The sequence below is a fragment of the Pangasianodon hypophthalmus genome, chromosome 20 (assembly GCF_027358585.1).
Source record: "Pangasianodon hypophthalmus isolate fPanHyp1 chromosome 20, fPanHyp1.pri, whole genome shotgun sequence".
Lineage (NCBI taxonomy): Eukaryota > Metazoa > Chordata > Actinopteri > Siluriformes > Pangasiidae > Pangasianodon > Pangasianodon hypophthalmus.
The window spans coordinates 21099509-21118959 of NC_069729.1; the positions used below are offsets into that span (position 1 = coordinate 21099509).

General features: G+C 39.3%; 2 protein-coding genes across 2 annotated transcripts in view; one reads left to right on the forward strand and one right to left on the reverse strand.

The window, feature by feature from the left end:
- rargb (retinoic acid receptor, gamma b) overlaps positions 1-13699 on the reverse strand; it is a 51900-nt gene extending 38201 nt beyond the window's left edge. Inside the window, exon 1 of the mRNA XM_034314336.2 lies at positions 13611-13699. The gene's annotated coding sequence lies outside the window, so the exon portion shown is untranslated. The remainder of the gene's footprint in view (positions 1-13610) is intronic.
- Positions 2239-3201, forward strand: LOC128317122 (uncharacterized). The gene has a single exon (XM_053227286.1). The coding sequence runs from the start codon at positions 2239-2241 to the stop codon at positions 3199-3201; it is 963 nt and encodes a 320-aa protein (XP_053083261.1).
- Positions 13700-19451: the final 5752 nt, after the last annotated feature.

A 19451-nucleotide genomic window follows, 5' to 3' on the forward strand; every position in this document is an offset into this window, starting at 1 on the left:
AAATCTTATCGACATTTTTAAGGCGCCGACTTCATTCTGTTTTCATGCTGAATGATGTCGAATTAAATGCAAGTCCAGGTAGGAAACTTTATATTTAATTATAATATCATCTTGTAATATTATATTAATAAACTATAACAAAAATGATTGACAGCTGCAAAATTGTGGGAAATTAGTTCTTTCATGTAAACCTTACAAAAAAATCCCAAACATTTCACACCATGATCTTATGTTTCTTCCACATGTTTACATGAGTGATAAAAAAGAGATAAAAAAAAAAAAGAAAATGAAAGTGGATTTCAACGTCATGCCCTTTTTTCCTGAACGCGAAGTCTTGCCTGGCTCGTACTGGAATCCTGCTTTACATTTCCGGTGTCTGGTGTTTGTAGTAAAATTAGTGTTGGTTCCTAACTGATAGTGTGACGTTAAACTTGTGAAAATAGCTTAAAAAAAAAACAAAAAAAAAACACATGGCTCCATAGTGATGACACTTTACAGCGTCGCAATGGCGATGTTTTGCCAGCGTCTCACCCGTCAGAGTTTAATGACTGGGCAGATGACATGAAGCTCTGGCCTGAGGTTAGCTACACTGATATTATTAACTACTTCATTTTCTCTTCAGGCTTTGATGGTGAAGAACTCGGACATTAGAAAAGCACAGAAGCATATAATCACCTGCAGAGCAATAAAACAGGCAGGTTTTATACAGGAAACAGAGGTAGTCAGAACGCTAGCCAGGCTCAACACACAGATGGGAAATGGTGAGAGAAAGCGAAGTGAAGCAGCGAATGACTGCGCAGCTCAACCCTGAGCTCATTTTTATTCTCACTACCACTTAAAAAGTTTCTGTTTAATTTATTCATTCGCTCTCTTTAGTGGTTTTAATAAAGGTTCCTGTAGAGACCCGAGCAGGACAACAGTACAGCGGAAGTCAGAATCCATCATGGCGGCACTCGTTGGTTTCTCAGGAAAAAGGTGAATAAGTGAAATATTACCACATGAATGCGAATGAAGCATGTGAAAGAGTCACATCTGAATATAAAAACACATGCAAAAAAGGGTAACACAACATGTGAAGTGTGTTTACGTGAGATTATTCACTTTTCTGTACGGGAGAGTTTAGACGTTATCGTTAACTAGTTCACGCATTTGTATTTGTTTGTCTACAATTGTATAAAATTACACCTGATAAACAGCAGCTGCTGAACGGATTTACAGAATGAAGTACGAGGTTCCTCTGAAAGGCCGTTACAGCGGGACACTTCAGAGCTGGAGCGTTTGAGGGAATAGCTATGATCATGCCTCGGACTGGAGCACAATAAGAGTCACAATTCTATGCAAATTAGGTACGACAAAGCCAAATGATTGGCCGATTGATTCCTCGGACCGATCCTATAGCACGCATGGTTCGACTTTTCTTCAGTTTCCCGCTTGCAACTTTAGTTCCTACCTGCAATGAATTCGCGTTTACTGTTTGACACAAAAATGAAAGAAAAACGTATAACTCTGGTTTCATCTCCTGTCGTATACGAGCGCTCATTACATGTGTACAGAAACATTACGAAGGAAAAAAATCACATAACTGATGTTCACGCTGATTATTTAATTTGTGTTTAACTAGCTAGCATTTATATATAGCTACAACATTTCTCTGGACAGGCCACGCCCACAAGCGACAACAGGAGCAGTTTTTACACACCCATTTTATGTGCATTATGGGTATTCTGTACCTGCTAGAACACTGGCCATGTTGCAGTGCATTGTGGGATATCATGAGTGCACTGATTGTTATCCTGTATGCTTTGAGATACGATAGTTCATGTTTAACAGCACTTCATTGCTAACGTGATGTGTGTTGTTTATTTTTCCTCGTCATCTACCCAGATGTTGCAGTAACGTGATGTGTTTTTATTTTTCCTCTTCTATTTTTGTTCCAGATGTTGCAGTGCATTGTGGGATTTTTCCTCCACGACGCTGTTATGTAGGAAAGAACACGACCGTGCAAGCGATTACTCATTAATTAGTAACATGTTGGGCATCGGATGAAAAGAAGTGCCGTGTGTGTGTGTGTGTGTGTGTGTTTCAGGTCCCAGAAGCATATAAAATAGGGTTTATTTCTTCCAATAAAATTTAGAAATAATGAGCAGCCATACCAGGAAGTCTGCTCTACCTTTTAATCACACACACACACACACAGGAGCAGACTGTGCCTTAATAAGGCTGTAGTATACATACACAATGTGTGTGTTCATGTACCAATACTTCCTACCCCCTAATCCCTACTCCTTATCCCCTATTCCCTATCCCATACTCCTACCCCCTACTCCCTATTCCCTATCCCTTATTCCTTTCCCATACTCCTACTCCCTTACCCCCATCCTCTACTCTCTATCCCATACTCCTACCCCCTACTCCCTATTCCCTATCCCTTATTCCTTTCCCATACTCCTACTCCCTATCCCATACTCTTACCCCCTACTCCCTACTCCCTACCCCTTATTCCTATCCCATACTCCTACTCCCTTACCCCCTATCCTCTACTCTCTATCCCATACTCCTACCCCCTACTCCCTATTCCCTATCCCTTATTCCTTTCCCATACTTCTACTCCCTTACCCCCATCCTCTACTCTCTATCCCATACTCCTACCCCCTACTCCCTACCCCTTATTCCTATCCCATACTCCTACTCCCTTACCCCCTATCCTCTACTCTCTATCCCATACTCTTACCCCCTACTCCCTACCCCTTATTCCTATCCCATACTCCTACTCCCTTACCCCCTATCCTCTACTCTCTATCCCATACTCCTACCCCCTACTCCCTATTCCCTATCCCTTATTCCTTTCCCATACTTCTACTCCCTTACCCCCATCCTCTACTCTCTATCCCATACTCCTACCCCCTACTCCCTATTCCCTATCCCTTATTCCTTTCCCATACTCCTACTCCCTTACCCCCATCCTCTACTCTCTATCCCATACTCCTACCCCCTACTCCCTATTCCCTATCCCTTATTCCTTTCCCATACTCCTACTCCCTTACCCCCATCCTCTACTCTCTATCCCATACTCCTACCCCCTACTCCATACTCCCTACCCCCTACATGCTATTCCCTACCCATCCTTTACCCTCATCCCATACTCTGTATCCCCTTTTCTCTATCCCTTACTCCCTATCCCCTACACTAGACAATCATTAGCACTACGTATTGCACTTATATAGGGAACATTTTTGAAAATTTGCTTAGAATAAATTTGCTTAAATTCAAAGTTGAATTTTCTCATATTTCCAGAGTGAGATTAAGCAAATTAACCACAAAAACATTTTTATAACCCTTTTTACTGAGGGTGCCAATAATTCTGGAGCTCACTGTAGGTTTAGATGCTGCCACACACACACACACACACACACACACACTTCAAGTTCAAGTCAGAGTACTCAGACCTGGAGGCAGACTGAAAGTGTTTTTGGTTTTTATTTAATGTCTCGGCTCTTTTCCACATCCTTTTTTACTCACGCTCTCATTTTTTCCACTAAACCCTTCAAAGAAAACGTTTCGCTTTCACTAAATCTGGAATCAACTTCACGTTTTAGAACTTCGCAGCTCATCCTGGTGCTGTTTCTGCAGCTCTTCTGTGCAGTTTTTATATTTATATATGTGTGTATATATATTCTGTATATATTATTGAGTACTCTTTTATTTCCGAAACTGTTCTACAAACATCAGCGGCGTGTTGTGAGCTCATACGATTTCATCTACGGCACAATAATGTCTTAAAATCGGGTTTTTTTTTTGTTTTACACAGATGTCGCTGCAGTACAGCTGTGTTGTTCCTCAAGGCCAGGTGTGCTGTTATGTTTCCCAGCATGGCCGTTAAAAATTCATCACCATCTTGTTTGATATTCCTGCTGTGAGTCAGAAAGGAAGGTGTTTTGTGAGGACGTCGGTGTAATTAGCCGTTCCTATACATAAAAAAACTTAAGTTATACTTCGTTCATATGGATCAAAGTCTGTTAGCGTTTCTGTACGATTTTAGTTTTTTTTAATCAAACATTATAGATTGAATGTTGATGTTATGTCCCTTCATTAATTAGCATCATGGGGAATTCCAGAGGTGATATATCATGTGTTTCTGCCGATGTTCTGGAAATTTCTGAGCAGCTAACAAGGGGACGTGGGTATAACGTAACCCTGCGTTCATGCCGGGACTGACACGATGCGACGAATCATCTGGAAGTCGTTCATTTTTACTTATAGCTGCATATTTCTGACAAAACGAGGCAGAGCTACAGTTACGTAATTTTTGGTTCCACATATTCGTTCCTACTCACAACTTCTGAGCAAGAACCCACTTGCTACTCTCTTAGTGTGAAAGACAGCAAGCTAAAGTTTCCTCAGTTTGTTCTTCAGAGGTTCTACAAAGAACCCTACTCAAAGGCCATATGTCAAGTTTTTTAACTAAACATCTTGGCACTGTTAAGAGTTTGCCAGTCTGTCTCTCTCAGTCAATGCCAAAAGGGTCTAGGTAGAACCTTAGAGTAGAACGTTTCTCTATCAGACAGGGTTCCAAGCAGATAACTTTAACTATCTGAAGAACATTTGCACTATTGAACAATTTCTTTAATAGTGCAGCTACTCAACAAGAGGATCCCAGCTGTCATGGGTTCCACGAGCTGCAGAACGGTTAGTAAGAACCCTTTAAAAACAGTCTTTGACTTTTACAGGTTTTACAGGAACTGTTAACCATCCAAAGAACCCTAAAGGAACCTTACTTTTTGTAAAAGCAGCCATCAAAAACAACCAGTATTGTCATGGAAAATTCCAGTGGTGATGTGTGTGTGTGTGTGTGTGTGTGTGTGTGTGTGTGTGTCTGACGAGCTTCTGGAATTTTCTTAAAAGATAACAAGAGTATGACAACGACAGCGATGTGATGCGACAAAGCGACCGGGAGTCGTACGTTTTCCATAAGAACTGGATATTTCCGGCGACAGGAGGCGAAGCCTTGGTTCTGTGTATTCATTCAATCAACAAGACTTTGTTCTGCTGCTACGAACTTTAAGTGTTTTTAATTTATGCAAAACAGAAGTGTCTGTGTTCTTGCTATTCAATTTTCGCTTTTCTATCTAACTGTAAACATTGTTTTTGGCTCATTCTGATTTTATTTTTAGCATTTTTTTAGGTCATGTGTGATTTTATATATTGTATGTTATATAGCTAGCTTGTGTGGATATCAGACTAGCCTGGCGGGTACCACTGTAACCATGGCAACGGGAAATAACCTGATGATAGGACATGCATAGAAACGCCCAACGTCGGGGGATTTGAGGTGAAAATCGGTGATGGTGTGAGCACAGGGTTGGTCGACGCCCTGATGATGGTCTGTTGGTTCTGCGTAAAACATTACAATGAAACGTTTTATAAATAGTTTACAAAATTACGTAAATTATAACGTTTATGTCATTGCCATTGCCAGTAATGCCATTTTTTCAGACTGAGTATGAGTACGAGTCTGATGTTTTTTGTCACTCGTCAAAACAAACAACAATACTTCAGTATAAGTGTTATTCAATCAGTGACATCACTGAATATTTTATTTATCTCTTTATATTTCGGCGGTTTAAATAGAAGAGTGCACGTGTGTTTCCAAGCATTTAGCCGAATAGACTCATTCTCGTACATCTTTAGTGAGTTGATTTTAAATGAAGTGCATTAGCTAGCTACATTAGTTAGCTTGTTTCACTTTGTTGTTTTCAGTGTGTCAGAATCCCTCGTTGTTGGTGACCGAATGCAAGAACGACACTCTGGATAAGAGCCGTTATTTTCACTCACCTAGCGTCATCTGTAGACGTTTTTCCTCACGTAGACAGTATTTCTCGCTAGTGTTGAACTTCTATGTTTTATGTTTAAGTTGTTTTAATTTTAGAGCACAGTTTGCAGTCTGCTTTGCTATGAATATTCATATTAATCTTGAAATGCCTCCAGATCACTGTTATTTAGTGTCGACTGTTCATTAGTGCAACATCGTACACAAGAATTACAAGGATTTTTAAAAAATATGAGTAAATGCTTTATATACTTCAAATAATGCCTTAAATTATATACTATTATCTTGTGTACTATTTTATTTAATGTTTTTTATTCCTCTGTAAGGTCGCTTTGGGTTTGTTGAAAGGCGCAATATCAATAAAATGTATTATTATTATTATTATTATTATTATAAATGAGCATTATATCAGACAGATACCTGATAGCAGTATCAGTATCGATGAAGCTCTAGTTAAAATTCACTATTTTTTATAGTTTTTGTGAGCTAAAGGAACTAAAGGAACACGTGTGAAACTTTATACGCTAACATTTCTTACATTTTTCCCCCCTAAGGGTGCACAAACTTTTGCACTCCACTGTCTAACTGCTCTGGAACTAGGTTTCTTTTTTTAAAATGTGGAGTATAAAGTCAATTTATGATCACTGTTATTTTTATTATGACACAATCTTCGAGAAACATTATTGGCTGAATGTTTATGTTTTTTCACGTCCTTTATAAATGACGGAATCTCGGAGACGGATAATCGATGATGTCATACAGCAGAACGGCGGTGAGACAAACAGCGCTTTCAGCCAGGTGTGAGAGAAAGGAACCTTTTACGCTCGCTAATGACTTCAGTTTTACACATTTCAGTCCAAAAGGAATGACACAGTGAAACTTGGCTATAAAACAAACACACACACACACACACGCACACACACACGTGTCTGGGAAAGCCTGAGCTCAGAGCGAGTAATCATACTGACAAAATAAGGGCAGTAAATCAGGACTTTTAAGGAGGGTACGAAACTTAAACTAAAGGATGTGGTGCACAACACACACACACACACACACACACACACACACACACACACAGAGTCATTACAGGGACTTTCACATGGATTATCTGAATCCAGATGGTGAATATAGTAAAAAAAATGATCACACACACACACACACACACACACAAACTTTTATAAGGACCAGCAGCCAGCCAGAAGTCCCCACAAGGTCAAACCTGTCACATATTTCCATAATTATAGGGACATAATTATCGCTCCTTACAAAAAGCTCAAAACCTGAACACATACCTGCTCCAGGCGAAGAGGACTACCCAGTTCTAGGTACTACACAGAACCACTTCTACTTGAAGAACCCTTTAAAAGATGTAAATATTCTTTTCTGCTCCAGAGTTGTTGTTGTTTTTTTTCTTTGCACCATATAGTAATTCTTCAAAATAGTTTTTCTAATGACCTTCAATTTCAGGAACCCACAGGGTTCTGACAGCTAGAACCTACATCCCTAAAGGTGTTCCTGCGACGGGAAACCATAAAGGTTCCATGATGACCCTTGGGACACAGCAAGAGTTCTTCAGAAAGAACTCTTTCAGAAGATGTTTCAAGTAGAACCCCTTTGCTAAATGTTCCACCTAGAAACTTACCGATGTTCTAAAAAGAAAAAACCTTAATCAAAGCTCATAGTGCAGATATATTGAGCTAAATTGTTGTTTTAACATCTTAGCTTCCTTAACTAGAACCCTACAACATAGAGTTCCCTATATTAGGGCTCCAATTAGATACCAAAAGCTTTTAACTATCCAAAGAACCCTTAAGGAACCCAAATCTAAGAGTGTAGCTACTCAGCAGGAGGATCCTAGGTGTCCTGGGTTCCATGAATTGTGGAATTGTCAGCACAAACCCTTTAGGTCTTTAAAGAAGCTTTATGAACCTTTATGTTATGTTTAAAGTTTCTACAAGAAAAAATGGTGCCATCTAGAAGAACCACTGAGGAACTCTTTTCATTTTCAAGTTCTAAACGTTCACACACACGTATCTGAGCTTCAACAAAACCTTAAAAGGAAAAACTAGATATATTCACACTTACGTTTGTAGAATTCAGTGTAATTTTATATTCAGAAGTACTTTAATTTTATTTGTTTTGAAAATAAAAAGTATCAACATTTAACGAGGCTGAATTTCAGCTCAGATTAATGAACACGCTTTAATGCACTTAAAATTCTAAAAGTAGAACCTGAAAACTTTTTTCTCCAAAAGACGCCATGTTTATGATTCGGTCAGCGCCGGTGCACAATAACTCCAATTTATGAAGGCTGTTATGTCGTAAAAGTGGCTCGAACGTGTGTGTAAATATCTTTAAGTGCCGTGACGGGTGCTGTGTTCAATACGTGTTTAATCACGTGTACTATAACGGCTCTTTTTAAGGGAAAAAAGGACAAAGAACAGGAAAAAAAAACGTTTAAAATGTCGTCACGTGTTCTTATTAGGGATTTAATGAATTACATCATGGTCAAGTGTGTGTTCTTGTTTTTTTGAAGGAATTCTTGTTTTTTAGTTTTCTTATTTTAGAATTTTTTGTGAAATACGTCATTGTGTGACCTTCTAGCTGTAAATAATCCTAACAATCCTATAATTCTGTTCACTAGCAGAACAAACGACGGAACCGTCACGCCGACTGATGAGACGTTTACAAACGTACGTGATTCTCTCGTCTTCTAGCTAAAAGTCATGCTGCTGTTTGTAAATGTGTAGAATTGAATCTCAACATAAACACCTGAATATTTATCAGACTCATAATTATTCATAATTGTTGTCAGTAAATGTGAAACTTATTGGATGTTGTTGTGGCTAACTTCTGGAAAACAACCAAATACGCTGAAAAAATCAAAAACTTTTTCTGTTTTTCTGTCAGTAATATACTTTGACCTTTCTACTCTAAACAAACATAAATATATTTTAAGAAAATGATATGGAAATATTTTTATATTTTATTATTATCTCATTATTAACCTTTAACTTTTTGTGATTTCTAACATAACACAATCGCTCACATGCTAGCCACTAACTTGTTGGCTTGCTAGCTATTTTAATTTTAGCCAGAAGAAAGTTAGTTAAAAAAAAAAGTAAAGAAAGAAAATGACACAGTTTTGTCTGTAGGTTGATGGAAGATACTGTGATGTCACCTTGAGTCAGCCAATAGGAGGCGTTCTGGGCGGGGCTTCAGTTATTCATGTCAGTGTCTAACATGATGGAATAGAAACAGATTTAATAAGAAATTCCTACATAGCATTATTTTTGAATATTGTTTTATTTTGTTAAATTTCATACAAAAAGCAGCAAGCCATAACTCCGCCCCTAACTTTTACTTCCGCAACGTTTCATATAAAATGAGTCGTGTGAATTGTGACGTGAAATTCGTTAGCGTGTGTCCACGTTAGATTGCACACACATTTACCTTCAGGAGACAAATTAAGAGGTTCTTAATTATGAATTAAGAGCTAAAGCTAACTATAATCAAATATTTTGTATAAATAACATAAATGAATTTTTAAACTCTTGTTCAAAATGATATGAAAGGAGATTGAATGGATGAATTTATATTTATAAGTCAATTTTTGAATTAATTTATCGTAATGTGTTTCATAATATTTAGTAATTTTTTTAAAACATATTTCCGCATGACAATAGAAATAAAACCATGTTTAAATAAAAATAAAAATGATTTCATCAGCACCTTTCTGAAGCACAGAGACGCTTCACTCAGACAGACATGATACTCTCAGTGGGAGTGTGTGTCCGCGGCTGGAATGTATAGCGTGTGTGTGTGTGTGTGTGTGTGTGTAGGGAAGTGATGAAAAGAGCTCAGTGTTGATAGACGAGTGAAGAGAGACATAGAGGAGACAGACAGCATTTTTTGCCTAAAGCGGCTGTCATTAAAAAAAAAAAAACTCCAAGTAGAAAAGGTGGAGAAAAAGACGCAGTTAAAGCTGCAGTGAGTAAAATTTAAATTAGAAATATTTTTAATTCGAATTATCGAATTAATTAATTAAAAAAGAAAACGATATCAGGTAACAACACTATGAACCTTAACCATATTAAAGACAAAAACAAGCAAAATCTGTTAAAGGTAACAGCTGAAAGTCACATGGGTGCTCTTTTGTTTTAGCTAAGCATGGCGCTAATCTCGTATGCTAACCGCTAGCATGCAATCAAACATACAATCTCTTTGTTTATATTGTAGCTTATTGCAAAGTAACGACACTTTTATAGTGACTCTTCTTTACAACAAAGCACCTACATGCACACATTTTCAGGTTTATATCCTTGTGAGGACCTTCCATTGTTCACAATTACTACTTTAGCTGATTAATGCTATGCTAACCGTAACCCCGGTAATCGGGAGGAAAGTTGTTGCATCTTTCAGTTTTTATATAAAAGTTACATTTGTTTTGTAAGGAAAAAAACACGTTATTTTGTGAGAACCTTTAACACTAAACTATCATTGGTCCTCATTTATCAAGCTGGATACGAATTAATTTATAAGTACATCATCCGCAGGAGCATTTACACAATGTTTATATGCTATGTTTAATGTTCATATGCTACGTTTCGCTCCTGAGTTTGCGTAAATATGCATATTAGGAGACTCGCTAACGTGAGCCCCGATTGGTCGGCTTCAGATCGTATAACTGTCGATGAGTTACTGAGAATTTATATACAGATTACGCTGTCAAGTTTGAATCACACACACAATTAAATCGATAATCTATATTGACTAGCTGGTCAATCAGAGCAAAAGTATTGGCGCTCTGTAAAAGGAGGAGGAGCTAATGTGTGTCTATGGTAGCTGAAGCGCTGCAGTGGCTAAGCTGCATTACTGGAAGATTTAGCGTCATGTTTAGGAGGCGCTCTTTTCAGCTCTGTTTGCCTTTTATGGAGTTTTGTGGGCGGGACTAAATGTATTTAATTGATAATGTATCAACATGCACACATGATTATAGTTACTGTATATAAACTCCGCCCACTATTACAGTGAAGGTCATGTGATCGATTGTAGTCTGAACTGAACGTTATCAGACACGTGAAAGAGGGATATCGATTTTTTTATTGTATTTCACTATTCAGCTGAATATACAGTAGTTTACAGTAACATCTGTGTTCATATTTTTATATAATTTTAGCTATAAATGTGTCTGAAAACATTTCAAATAAATAATAAAAACAACAAAAAGCTGTTTGTGATGTTATTATAAAGTGTATATACTACAAATTTATTTCACTTGTACATGCTAATTTAGGAATATTCCTAAAAACATGCAACGTAGATTAATTTTATCGTGACGTTATGTGACTGTAAACACCGTTATCAGAAAAGATAAAGATCAGAGGAAAAATTAATATTAATGAATTTGAATATTTTTTATAAGACAAACAGAAGAAATGAGTTTTAGTGTCACAGTGTGTAAATCGCATCGTTTCTGTATGGACTTAGTGTAAAATGTGCAATATTGCTATTTAAGCTAAACTAAAAATTAAATAAATATAGCATTATTATTATTATTATTATTATTATTATTATCAGAATTATGCCATGTTATAAATTTCATTCGACGTTCACCGCTCTGCAGTCTACACCGGTGTCAACTCACACCTTTACACGCCGTTACACACCTTCACACACCTGATCCAGGTGTTTAGTGTCCTTGATGGTGTTTAGGGGACGACGGAGCGAGGGAGCGGTTTTGGAAACACTGGTCTAGACAGACATGACAGATTTATAAATGAGTTTATTCACAGCGTGTTCAGCGTGTGACAGGTTTTATCAGTGCCTTCATGTGTGTTTTCTCTCCTTTATTCCTCCCTCACGCTATTTACAGACGTGTTTTTAATTAAAGCTTTAAAACACAATGATTTATTCATCACTGGTTTAAACAGGAGACGTAATAATAGCTTTAAAAAAGACTTTAAAAAGTCTTTAAAAGGATTTTAAAAGAATTTTAGAAACACTGAAATTAGGTTTTAAATTGTCAATTTACATACATTCAGTTTAACATAATTAATCAACTTTTATTGTCATTTTTAGTGTCATTTTTTGGGATTAAATCTTATTACTGTATTTAATCCATGCTTTATTTTATTTACTGATTTACATTTTGTATACCTCGGTTGTAATCTAACACCTTTAAGTGATGCGTAATTTATATACCTGCAAGTCTCTCTCTATCTCACACACACACACACTCATTTACACACACACACACACACTCATTTACACACACACACACACACACACACACACTCATTTACACACACACACACACACAACACATCCAGTAAGGAAGCAGACACTCTCTCGTGATATCTCCAATATGCAAATTAGCTCATTTTAATATTTCCATTATGTAAATGTTCTCAATTGACCTGCTTATCGACATTTCCTACTTTTCTACTTTTACATCTGAATCAAAAATAAAATAGAAAATAATAAAAATAATAATAATAATAATAAATATGGCTGCACAATGATGGCTAAAATGTCATCACAATTATTTCACGAAATACTTAAATTGTGAAGTTTTTTTTAACTTTATTATTTTTAACGAAAACAAAATGGCCAAAGTGAGATAAAGATACCAGATTTCTCTGATTTTCTTCGGAATTGTGTGCAGATGTTGATGAACGCCACTTAGACGTAAATGACTGTGTTCATTTACATTTAGCCACGCCCACAAAACTCCATAAAAGGCAAAACTCACAACAATAATAACGTGGGATCTGACCTCAGTTGTGTGTTTAAACGTTTAAATTCAGCTACATGGCCGAATGTTCACGCAGCACACTTATCTCACATGATAACGCTAATATCCCAATCATGCTAATAACGCTAATAATAATGCTAATAACGCTAATAATAATGCTAATAACCCTAATAATAATGCTAATAACGCTAATAATAATGCTAATAACCCTAATAATAATGCTAATAACCCTAATAATAATGCTAATAATGCTAATAATAATGCTAGTAACGCTAATCTGATGGACTGAGTCGCCAAACAAAATTCTATTTTCATCTTCAGCTTAATGTTTTTGAGGTTTTGCTGTGAGACGAGCGATGAAGGAAAAGGATTAAAATAGAATAAATTTTAAAGTTGTTTCCTCACCTGTCTGTCTTTCTGTCTCTCTCTCTCTGTCTGTCGCTCTGTCTGTCGCTCTGTCTGTCTGTCTGTCTTTCTGTCTGTCTCTGTCTGTCTGTCTGTCCTTTCTGTCTGTCTTTCTATCTGTCTCACTGTCTATCTATCTGTCTGTCTGTCTGCACTTACTGATTTTGTCTTCAGTTCATACAACACACACACACACACACACACACACACGAGTAGTTCTGTTCGGTATTGCAGACACGTCTGTACAGCTTTCAGGTGAACAATGACATCATACAAAGTACATTATACAGCACACACACATGCACACACACACACGCGCACACACACACACACACACACACATACACACACTCCATGACTATTCAAATGACTCAACACCATATACTATGCACCATTACTAACTGTTTTACACACACACACACACACACACACACACACACACACATTCAAACGTATCCAAAACAGACAGTAAGTATGAAATTCTGCCTTAAGTACCTAAATGCTACACACACACACACACACACACACACACACACACACACACACACACACACTTAGATCTGTCTTCCATAAACTCTCCTTCTTACTCATACTGTGTGTGTGTGTGTGTGTGAGACTCACCGAGCAACAGTCAGACGGAGGGATGAAGGAGCGGATGAGTGGAACGAGGGAGTGTGTGAGTTCAGCTGAAGTGAGCGAGTCAGTCAGTCGTCACACGGATAAAGAGACACACAGAGACTCACTCACTCCTCCTCCTTCACTCACTCCTCCTCTTTCACTCCTCCTCCTTCACTCACTCCTCCTCTTTCACTCCTCCTCCTTCACTCACTCACTCCTCCTCCTTCACTCACTCCTCCTCCTTCACTCACTCCTCCTCTTTCACTCACTCCTCCTCCTTCACTCACTCCTCCTCTTTCACTCACTCACTCCTCCTCCTTCACTCACTCCTCCTCTTTCACTCCTCCTCCTTCACTCACTCCTCCTCTTTCACTCCTCCTCCTTCACTCACTCCTCCTCTTTCACTCACTCACTCCTCCTCTTTCACTCACTCCTCCTCTTTCACTCACTCACTCCTCCTCCTTCACTCACTCCTCCTCTTTCACTCACTCCTCCTCTTTCACTCACTCCTCCTCCTCCTTCACTCACTCCTCCTCTTTCACTCACTCACTCCTCCTCTTTCACTCACTCCTCCTCCTTCACTCACTCCTCCTTCACTCACTCCTCCTCTTTCACTCACTCACTCCTCCTCCTTCACTCACTCCTCCTCCCTCACTCACTCCTCGTCTTTCACTCACTCACTCCTCCTCTTTCACTCACTCCTCCTCCTCCTTCACTCCTCCTCCTCTTTCACTCACTCCTCCTTCACTCACTCCTCCTCCTCTTTCACTCACTCACTCCTCCTCCTTCACTCACTCCTCCTCTTTCACTCACTCCTCCTCTTTCACTCACTCACTCCTCCTCTTTCACTCCTCCTCCTCCTTCACTCACTCCTCCTCCTTCACTCACTCCTCCTCTTTCACTCACTCACTCCTCCTCTTTCACTCACTCCTCCTCTTTCACTCACTCACTCCTCCTCCTTCACTCACTCACTCCTCCTTCACTCCTCCTCCTTCACTCACTCCTCCTCTTTCACTCACTCCTCCTCCTTCACTCACTCCTCCTCCTCTTTCACTCACTCACTCCTCCTCTTTCACTCACTCCTCCTCTTTCACTCACTCACTCCTCCTCTTTCACTCCTCCTCCTCCTTCACTCACTCCTCCTCCTTCACTCACTCCTCCTCTTTCACTCACTCACTCCTCCTCTTTCACTCACTCCTCCTCCTTCACTCCTCCTCCTTCACTCACTCACTCCTCCTCCTTCACTTACTCCTCCTCTTTCACTCACTCCTCCTCCTCTTTCACTCACTCTTCCTCTTTCACTCACTCCTCCTCCTTCACTCACTCCTCCTCTTTCACTCACTCCTCCTCCTCTTTCACTCACTCTTCCTCCTTCACTCACTCCTCCTCTTTCACTCACTCCTCCTCCTTTTTCACTCACTCCTCCTCCTTCACTCACTCCTCCTCTTTCACTCACTCCTCCTCCTTCACTCACTCCTCCTCTTTCACTCACTCCTCCTCCTTCACTCACTCCTCCTCTTTCACTCACTCCTCCTCCTCTTTCACTCCTCCTCCTCTTTCACTCACTCCTCCTCTTTCACTCACTCCTCCTCCTTCACTCACTCCTCCTCTTTCACTCACTCCTCCTCCTCTTTCACTCACTCCTCCTCTTTCACTCCTCCTCCTTCACTCACTCCTCCTCCTCTTTCACTCACTCCTCCTCTTTCACTCCTCCTCCTTCACTCACTCACTCCTCCTCCTCCTCCTTCACTCACTCCTCCTCTTTCACTCACTCACTCCTCCTTCACTCACTCACTCCTCCTCTTTCACTCACTCACTCCTCCTTCACTCACTCACTCCACCTACTCTTCCTTTTTAACAGGCTAGATTAACCCTTCCTTCACTTCCTTCACATTTTTTATTATTTCATAACATTAAGGGAAAAAATTATCTTTTACTTTTCTATAATTTTAGAGCTAAAGTGAAGCAAAATGATTTTTTGTCATGTTTATTAAAGGGGTAGAATGTTAGTAAAGATAAAGAGTTCTCACAAAATGGTGATTTCTGTGGTCTTGATAAAACTATATACCTGCGTGTGTGTGTGTGTGTGTGTGTGTGTATGTAATTTCACCAACTGTTTGATTAATGCCATAAAACATGTTGAAACACACACACACACACACACACACACAGAAGTCCTCATTAGCCCTCAGCATGTATAAACACACGGGTGTGTGTGAGTCTCGGTCTCAGAGGGAATATCAGTCTCAGTGTGGATTTTTCTTTCTGTTGACATTCGCTGAACTCGAGACCTTTACGGACCTCATCTACAATTATTCCATTTACTACCATCTCACGTTAACATTCGATTAATTCTCATCTGTCTGTGTCCTTTTTAAACGTAATCACACAAACATGTTTCTGTTAGCAAAAGCCTGCTGAGCAGCTACAAAATTAAAATGATTTAAAACCTATGTTTACAGTGAAAAGTCAAATTTACAAAAACTGTTTAGAAACGTAATCGATCAACTGAGACCTGTTCAGTGTCTGACGTTTACTTCGCTAGTTTTTCGCTAGCTACGAGGCTTATAATCGTTAGCTATATTATCATCATAGCTCTGTGACAAAACTCAAAGAGTTGTTGGGAAAAACAACTACATAAACTCATCTGTGTGAAAATAAATCGTAATTAGAAATTGGAAAATATACTTGTAGCTGCTATCGCCAGAAACGTATTGCCTTTTATTACTGATTAATGATTATAAGAAATTAAACCCAAAATGTTGACGTGCTCCAGAACGTTTTTATTTCAGTTTTCATCAGGCACTGAACATAATGTACATTTTACATTTTTTAAAAATTAATCACAATAAACACAAACATAAACATATTCCTGAGGCTCAAATCATTTTAAAGCTATTTTAAGTTGGTAAAAATGAAAGAATGTATAATATGTATAATAACCATGAACCCTAACACAGTGACAATAATGCAATTATGTTGTATAATAATTCAATATTAACATATAATAATGAAATATAACTGTAATAACTCATAAATACTTTCAGGTAAATAAGCGCACACTTTTGGGGGGGGGGGGGGGGGGCATCTCGTCCTGAAACAGGACATAAAACAGGAAATAAAAACGAGTGGAATTTTTTCTGGAAACATAAAATGGGGCCCCATTTGAAAAGTGGAAGAAAAACCACAGAGACATGGGCAAAGAAGAGAGAGAGAGAGAGAGAGAGAGAGAAAGAGAGAGAGGGGGGAGGGGGAATGAGGGCTTGAAGAAAGAGGTTAGATACAGGAGCGAAATAAAAAAGGATAGAGGAAAGAGAAACCAGAAAGGAAAAAAAATAGAAAAGAAGAAAACTATGCAAAAAATAAAAAGTGAAAGAAAAAAAAAGGACGAAAGAAAGAAGCCTGAGAGGAAACGTTACTACGAAAGAGAGCAACAAAGTAAAGAAAGTTTAAAAAGTGATCAGTAAAAAAAAGGAGAAGTAAAGAAAGAAAATGAGGGAAAGGAAGATATCTAAGATATTTTAAAAAGTGAGTGTTAGAAAAGAAAGGGAGAGAGGGAAAAAAGAAAACAGAAAAAGACTGATATAAAAAGAACAAAAAGAAAAAAGAAACGAGAGAGAGAGAGAGAGAGAGAGAGAGAGAGAGAGACGGGGGTGTTTGTGGCGTCAGGTTTTAATCAGAGACGCTGCCTGTAATGAGCTCACTGTTCCTGTCTACTGAGATTGATGTCATGTAATGTGTGTGTGTGTGTGTGTATGTGTGTGTGTGTGTGTGTGTGTGTGTGTGTGTGTATGTGTGTGTGTGTATATGTGTGTGTGTGTGTGTGTGTGTGTGTGTGTGTGTTTATTTACATACACATACATAATGAGCATGTTGTACTTAATGTGATAACGGACCTGTACAGTGAGAGTCATTTGTGTTTAATGTACATACAGATGTACAGAACTCTGTGTGTGTGTGTGTGTGTGCGCGCGAGGGTGTGTGTGTGTGCGAGGGTGTGTGTGTGTGTGTGTGTGTGTGCGTGGGTGTAGTTACACAGTTACATGTGTGTTAATGTGCTGTGTTTCAGATTCCTCTCGGTCGATGATGTCATCATGAACCTGCACTGAACTTCTCCTGTCAGCTGTCATTAATGTCGCGTTTACTCTCCGCTTTCCTCCAAACCTGCACCTGTCTGTCTGCCTGTCTGTCTGTCTGTCTGTCTGCACCTCTCTCCTCTGTCTGTCTGTCTGTCTATCTGTCTGTCTGTCTGTCTGTCTGTCTGTCTGCACCTCTCTTCTCTGTCTATCTGTCTGTCTGTCTGTACCTCTCTCCCCTGTCTGTCTGTCTGTCTGTCTGTCTGTCTGCACCTCTCTCCTCTGTCTGTCTCTCTGTCTCTCTGTCTAGCTGTCTGTCTGTCTGTCTGTCTGTCTGTCTGTACCTCTCTCCTCTGTCTGTCTGTCTGTCTGTACCTCTCTCCCCTGTCTGTCTGCACCTCTCTCCTCTGTCTGTCTCTCTGTCTCTCTGTCTAGCTGTCTGTCTGTCTGTCTGTCTGTACCTCTCTCCTCTGTCTGTCTGTCTGTCTGTACCTCTCTCCTCTGTCTGTCTGTCTGTCTGCACCTCTCTCCTCTGTCTATCTGTCTGTCTGTCTGTCTCTCTGCACCTCTCTCCTCTGTCTATCTGTCTGTCTGTCTATCTGTCTGTCTGTCTGTCTGTCTGTCTGCACCTCTCTCCTCTGTCTATCTGTCTGTCTGTCTGTCTGTCTGCACCTCTCTCCTCTGTCTATCTGTCTGTCTGTCTGTCTGTCTGCACCTCTCTCCTCTGTCTATCTGTCTGTCTGTCTGTACCTCTCTCCCCTGTCTGTCTGTCTGTCTGTCTGCACCTCTCTCCTCTGTCTGTCTCTCTGTCTCTCTGTCTAGCTGTCTGTCTGTCTGTCTGCACCTCTCTCCTCTGTCTGTCTCTCTGTCTCTCTGTCTAGCTGTCTGTCTGTCTGTCTGTCTGTACCTCTCTCCTCTGTCTGTCTGTCTATCTGTACATTTGCTTGTTTTTCTTTCTGTCTATGTCTTTGTTCTTTGCCTGTCTGTGATTTTTCTGTCTGTCTGCCTGTCTGTCTGCTCTCAGTCAGTTAGACAGTTCATTGCTATTCTCTCTCTCTCTCTCTCTCTCTCTCTCTCTGTCGGTTTCTTTTTTTTTTTTGTTCTCACACTGATTGAATTACAGAAACTGTGTTCAAGAGCCAAAATGTGCCAGGCTGTTCTGATTAAGGAAAAAATCCAGAAATTTCCAAATGATCTGAAAGAGAGAGAGAGAGAGAGAGAGAGAGAGAGAGAGAGAGAGAGAAGGAGGGAGGAGTGTAAATGGTCTATAACGCAGTTTGTCTTTGAGACACATATGGAAATCATTTTCCACTCTGTAGCTCTGCGGTTTAAAATCGTTCTGATTGGACGTCACTACTTTAGCGAGCTCTCTGATTGGTGGAAATCGATGCATAGAGAAAACAGGAAATGTAAAATAAAGTAAAAGGTTTTAAGTGCACTAGCTGAAACCTAACTAGCCTCCTAGTTCCATGATTTTTTTATTTTTAATATTGGGAGTCTGTCACACCAAAAAAATTGTCCATAAATACAGGCCCAAATCTTCAAACTGCATAATCTGTAAAATATCAGCAATAATCTGTATTTATGAGCTTTATGCTACAATCCTTTCTTCCCTAAGCCCCGCCCATGCCTAGTTACAGTCACTAGGCAGATAATAGCTGCTTAGGGGCGGGGCTTATAAAACAATCAGTGTGGATGACACAGACTTCTATTAGTTGTTAGCTTGATTAGCCTCATAGCTTCAGTGTAAAAGTAAAGACACAAACTA

Excerpts from the sequence above, each read along its gene's own strand:
- LOC128317122 (XM_053227286.1), top strand. The coding sequence starts at position 2,239 with ATGTGTGTGTTCATGTACCAATACTTCCTACCCCCTAATCCCTACTCC.